This window comes from Daldinia loculata (assembly GCF_022478755.1).
Source record: "Daldinia loculata strain CBS 113971 unplaced genomic scaffold F4817scaffold_15, whole genome shotgun sequence".
NCBI lineage: Eukaryota > Fungi > Ascomycota > Sordariomycetes > Xylariales > Hypoxylaceae > Daldinia > Daldinia loculata.
In genome coordinates, this window is record NW_026054869.1 from 105,588 (window position 1) to 111,451 (window position 5,864).

Here is a 5,864-nt window from a genome sequence, read left to right on the forward strand (position 1 = left end):
ATACACACACGTACCTGGCCTATACCTACAAGTCCAGCGATTCCCGCGTTGCATCGTACCTATTGCAACCCATCGACCTAATTTAGCATAATCTTCAAAAATCATATATCTCCTGCACCACGATTCTAGACCCAGATCTTGGACGACGGGTGAGAAGCACCGGAGCGACACAACATCGATATCAGACAACGTACGAGGCTCTCCAGATCAGAAAAACTTAAATCTCATCTCTGTAATACCTACGGTATAGGTAAGTCGAAGAGGAGGTATGTAGACAGATACCTAATAGATTGCGAAACTAACTAGTACACTACTACTGCCGCATACCGGCCGGATGAGGGAATGCCTGCGGTGCCGGCTTGCGTTACCGAGGCGAAAGACAGTTTTGACTCGGTGAGACGCGTGTATGCCACCATACCACCAAACCACCAACCATCCAAGCATGTGAAGCAAAGCCCAAAACACTAATCCACAAAAATTCGTGTCTCACCCCGTCACTACGTACATATCTCTTACAGTATATCAGCGGTAAAGAGATAATAATAAAATAAGTTATGGGTATCCATCCCTTAACCTTCTGCTAAACCTTAAGACTTGAACCTCGTCAAGCTTAAGCTCAAGATCGACGTTTCTATAGCGTGATCCTCGGAACTCGCCTCCCGTAGACCAACATCATCGTCGGGCCTCTGCCGCTTGAACTACCTACCTATATATGAAATACTAGACACCTACCTATCTTAGCCCGCCGTTCCCGGCAGATAGTTTCTAGTCCAGTCTCCGGTGGCCTGGTTGGCACTCGAGTCAGGAAATCAACTAGACCAATTTCGATTTCGAGTCCGTGGATAAACATTCCCTAGGCACACCTCTCGGATAGGGAGCAAGACATAGTTGGACAATTAAGAAACCCCAGTTAGTCAGTAGGCCAAAGCAAGGAATCCAGCCTTGCAAGCTTTACACTTAGGTAGGACCAAACACGAACAACTCCGCGAGCACAGATCTAGAACACGAGCGAAAGAGGTAGTAGCACCGTCTTCCTAAGCCTTGGGGTTGGGTCCATAGTCTTCGAGTCTTGTTGTGATTACGGTAGGGATTTCCTACTAGGTAGTTTCTAGGCACATCCTCCCTCTCCCTCTCCCTTCACAATCCTAGGCGAACGTCCCGAGTCGCCTCTTCTGTCTTTCCTCCTCTTTCTTTCTTATGTTACGACAAGCTGCTCGCTATTACTTGTCGTAACTTCAACTTCACCTAACGCAGCGCAGACTGTGGCATATAACGAGCCCCCCCTTCCGGATTCTTCTTCACCTCTAAGTACAAGTTAGAGAGTTAGTTGCTAAGGGCCCCAGCAAAATCCAAAGTCCGCAGCCGACCTGTAATCCGGAAGCTTAAGGCACAATTAAAAACTATTTCCTCGCTACTGAAGACATTCTCAAAAATGAGGTAGAAAGGAAAATGAAATATGCTGGCCAGATAGACGAGACAAACCCCCGGCCGCATATATGAATTCGCATGCTTATCCAGTATCCCCTGGTCCTACACGGTCCGGGCCGAGCTGAAACCCCAAATGATCAGATGAGAGCTAGGCATGGCTTACGAGCAGGCATTTCGCCTGCTTTAAGGTCTTGATTAATAGGTATAGTACGGAAACAGAGATCAAGGCGCGAGCATCTCAGACTTCCGATTATTTTTCCAGAAGTCGAGAGCCGCGACCACGTCGCCGCCGGCTTCATCTTCGTAGGCGAACAGGATCTACATAGGAGTTAGTAATTTCGTACCTCATTAAACTAACCCAGTTGTAACTCACCTCATGTGTACTACTGTGTAGCATCCGGATGTTCTTATGTGGGACGATATGGACCGCTCCACTTTCAATGTTCCTGAGCTCAATGAAATTTGGTTCGAACGCCAAAATCCACGGGTAAGATAGTGCGAATGCTTGTGGCGTTCCCTCCCAATCAATACGCCATTCCGGTCTCGCTCTCCAACCGTTCCGGTTGACGAAGAACGAGAACTCAGAGTAGTTGAGAAGGAATTCTCCGTTGAGCCGTTCTATATGGATCGGTTTCACACCTTCCTTCCTTGCGACGAAGTCCAGCGACGTATCGGCCTGGTCTAGCAACGACTGCGTTTCAAGCGTTTCGAGAGAGACGACTTCGAACCCTCTCGCGCATGCCACGCAGAGCTTACTCTTTAGGAAATGAACCGAAGACGATTCTGTTGGGATGTAAAACTCCTTAAACGCCTTCAACTCATCCTGACCGGCGTTGAACATCTTGCCGAACCCCTTCTGCTTCTTGCCCTTACTCATCGAGTCATTTGGCTCGTACACCTTGATCGTAGTCGAAAGTGCACTAGACTTGACGCAACAGACCAGATGCCTACCTAGACAGATACCTGTTTTGAAGAAATTACAGTTGCTTTGGATCTTCTTAGGCCTCTTCGCAAGTGCTGGCTCGTTAGGATCCAACGCTGCGAGCGAGTATGACGATAATGTCTTGTTCGATAAGACTAGTAAGAGACCATACTCTTCTAATACATCAACCTGCGTGACGTGCTGCGCTTCGATGACACGCTTAGGCACCTGGTCTTTAGCCTTACGATCAGCCACGTAGATGCCATGATCAGTGCCGATGATTAGTTTACGACCACCATCTGTTAGTCTAGTTAGCAAAGGTCAAACATCCGGCGTATCATGCACTCCTTACCGAAAGGCGTCACAGCGTTGACAAGGTTGCCAGCTTGGAAGAAATTGGAAGAGAGGGTGTTAACGTTGAAGAAGTCGGCTCGTGCTCGGAGACGCTGTTGAGCTGAGTCGATGAACTCGAGCCACTTTTTCCTGGCTGTCTGATTCGATGCGTACAAAACTTGCTCGTAGTAATTTTTGCCTAGATGTCGGAAGGTGATAGGCCAACCTTCCGTAGACTTCTTATCGGAATCTTTGCCGCGGAAAGGTAAATTCGAGGACGCTCGTTTTATTCCCGCCTGAGGAATGACTTCGTCCATCTCTTTAATGGAGAGTAGCTCTAGCGGGATTGGCTAGATGGTTAAGATTAGCCACTAAATTCTGACACATTAGAGATAGCCAATTACTTACTCTCCTATAGGCTTTCACTTCTTCGCCCTTGCCAACTTGCTTTATCCGCACCAGGAGAACAGCATGGTCGAACAAGAAAGCCGTGATATCCGTAGGATCTGTAGGTGACTTTTTGAACTGGGTCTTGAATACTAGTTCGCGGCCGTCTTCTGTCAACTTAAGGTCGACACGATCAGCAGGGCGGAACTTCAGTTGCTCGTGTAGGCGGCGTAGGTTAAACCGGTTTTCAGCTTTACCAGACTCGGCATTGACTCTGCTCAGCAAGTCACGAATCGTAACAAGAACTTTCGGAATATCCTCCTTGTCGGGGCTGCCATCTTCCGTATATTTCAAGACGTTCTCGAGGAGCAGGGGATAACGAGCAAGACGTGTTGTGGGTTTAGTCAAGTAACCGTTCAACTCCAACTTCCTCGACTCTTTTCTCCTTTCGATCTCCTCGACGAATTTGGCAAAATAGGGGTTGCTCGATCGCTCGTTTTCGAACTCGAACTTGGCTTCAAGTTGCTTCGAACCGTACAAGATGAACGGCTCGAACTGAGGAACGATTTCCAGGAAGATATCACCGAGGTTCTTGACTACAGGGTGCTTTTGTTGCCTCTCTGTCAAAGCCTTGGCAAATCTGGAACTAACAGAGTGAATGCTAGGATGATCGATAATGTTGCTGAAAATATTCTGCACAACCTTTTCCCTCCTTGCAGCGGGAATAGGCGAACCCTTCGAGCGCAACGGCAAAATCCAGAAATCTCTAAGATATTCGAGATCTTTGACGAAGTCTCTTTCGGTATAGCAAATTTCGGAAATAACTTCTTGCCTCTTCTTTTCCCTGTCACCGACACTCTCAGCAATCTCCTTGGGGACGGTGTTAATCCAGAGCTTCTGTTCGTCTGTCTGGTCCGCATCGTCGTTGATAGTAGCGTCCTGGTCTTTCCTGAGGCCAACCTGTGGCTTGAGGTTAAGTCGAGACACCTGTTCTAATCTTCGTGGGCAGGCGATCGAATAGCAGAGCTGGTCCCTTGTGCATGTCGGAGAATAACATTCGGAGAGCAAGACGAATACACCATTGACCGGGTGCTTCTCTTCTGGCTCATCCATAAGAGTCTCCCTAAATTGATACATCTCAGACGACGAGTCTCGTAATCGGTGCTCATAAGTAACATCGTGAAAAAACTTCTGCGCATCAAGAGCTCGACCAAGGAGCAACGCCAGGTTTCTATCTGTAGTTCTAATGATATACGACAGGACGTCGACGGCCTCAGAACCGCTAAAAGCATTCTTGTACGTCAACTCGTTCTTCGTCCGATCGCCCGTGATTATCTTTTGGCGGAAACATTCGGCGACTCGAGAGAGAAGGGCAGGGTAAACCAACGGCGGCCGGATCTTAGCGGTAGGAGGTCGTTCACCCTCAATTGATTTCGATAGGGATGGCCGGTGAACTAGCTGCCGTGTCGGCTGTGTCTGCTGCTGAAGCTGTTGTCGAGCTTGCTCGGAAGTCTCAGGGACAATGGTACTAGCCATTGACATGGTGCGACTGTGGTCTCCGGCAACAGTCGAAGATGCCATGCTCATTGTCCTCGTTGCAGTACCCGGCGCAGATGTGTATCCGTTGAACGTGGGGTATCCGCCCGCATTCCCATTCATTGCCGGAGCCTCGTTCGAAGGTGCCCTCATACGGTTGGGAATCACTCGGCCGCTCATCATCTGATGAGCATCACGATCGGGAGGATAGCCAGTCATCGACATCGATCGATCGTCATGGCGCTCGGGGACTACTCGACCTTGTGCGGTTGTGCGAGACGACATTGTAGTCTGCGGAGGAGCCCGGAAATTATTCGGTTGGTTTTGATAGGGGGCGGGCGACGACTGATATGCCGGCTGCCGTGGCATGCTGGCGAGAGACTGAGATCTATACGGGTCATCACGCATAGCAGGGGCAGCCCCCGGTCCTCCCTGGTACATTCGGGGAGCTGGGTTTCGCGGAGGATATCCAGACGGGGCAGGTCCCCTCGAGTCGAATCGAGGCTGTCCTTGGGGCGGAGGGCCAGGATAAGGCCTTTGATTCGGTCCTGGAAGCGGCTGTCTTCCATACTGCCCTGGCATCGGGGGATAACCTCCAGAAGGGTTTCGCTGACTTTGGTAGTAACCATTGGCCATACTCGTATCCATAGTTCTAGTTCGGCCAGTGTCTTCATAGCCCATTTGCTGTTGGGGTCGTGGAGGGGGCCGTCGCTGCATATCATGCTGCATGCTCGACACGGACGACATAGTCTGGGTTCTACCCTCTTGCGGCTGCACGTTCGGCGTGTAGCCTTGCGACGACGAGGTCATAGTCCCGGTTCGTCCTGGAGGGGGGGCGGAACCGAAAATGTTGGAGAATGCGGCATCTCGCTGATTATTCGAGGCCGGGCCATATCGCCGTTGGTCGTATGTGTAATCAGCCATTCTCGTAGTCCTAAAAAGGGTGAGGTTACGTAGTCAGCAACAGATTCGTCGCCCAGAGGCATAAGAAGGGTAAAAAAATTATCAAAATGTACGGCGGTGCCGGTAAGGTTGTACAAACACCACTTCGCATACGCAGGTGCAGCTTCGTATCAATACAAGATCCAGGGGTGTGTGGCGTCACGTCACTTACTCTTACAAAAGCCTAGGCGGCCGGGAGCCTAGACAAGAGACTATGTAGGATAGTCCGCAGATGGAGATAAAGGGGTGATTGCCGACACTGACGACGGACTCACCGCCGTGGGTGGACGGCCGTGATGTGCGAGCGATATCCTAC

The 5,864-nt window shown here is 50.0% G+C and overlaps 1 protein-coding gene across 1 annotated transcript; it reads right to left on the reverse strand.

The window, feature by feature from the left end:
• Positions 1–1,650: 1,650 nt before the first annotated feature.
• F4817DRAFT_314393 (CNH-domain-containing protein) lies at positions 1,651–5,530 on the reverse strand (the record flags this gene model as incomplete). The annotated part of the gene is made up of 4 exons (XM_049300395.1): positions 1,651–1,746; positions 1,802–2,649; positions 2,703–3,033; positions 3,092–5,530. The coding sequence occupies 4 exons, from the start codon at positions 5,528–5,530 to the stop codon at positions 1,651–1,653; spliced, it is 3,714 nt and encodes a 1,237-aa protein (XP_049160492.1).
• Positions 5,531–5,864: the final 334 nt, after the last annotated feature.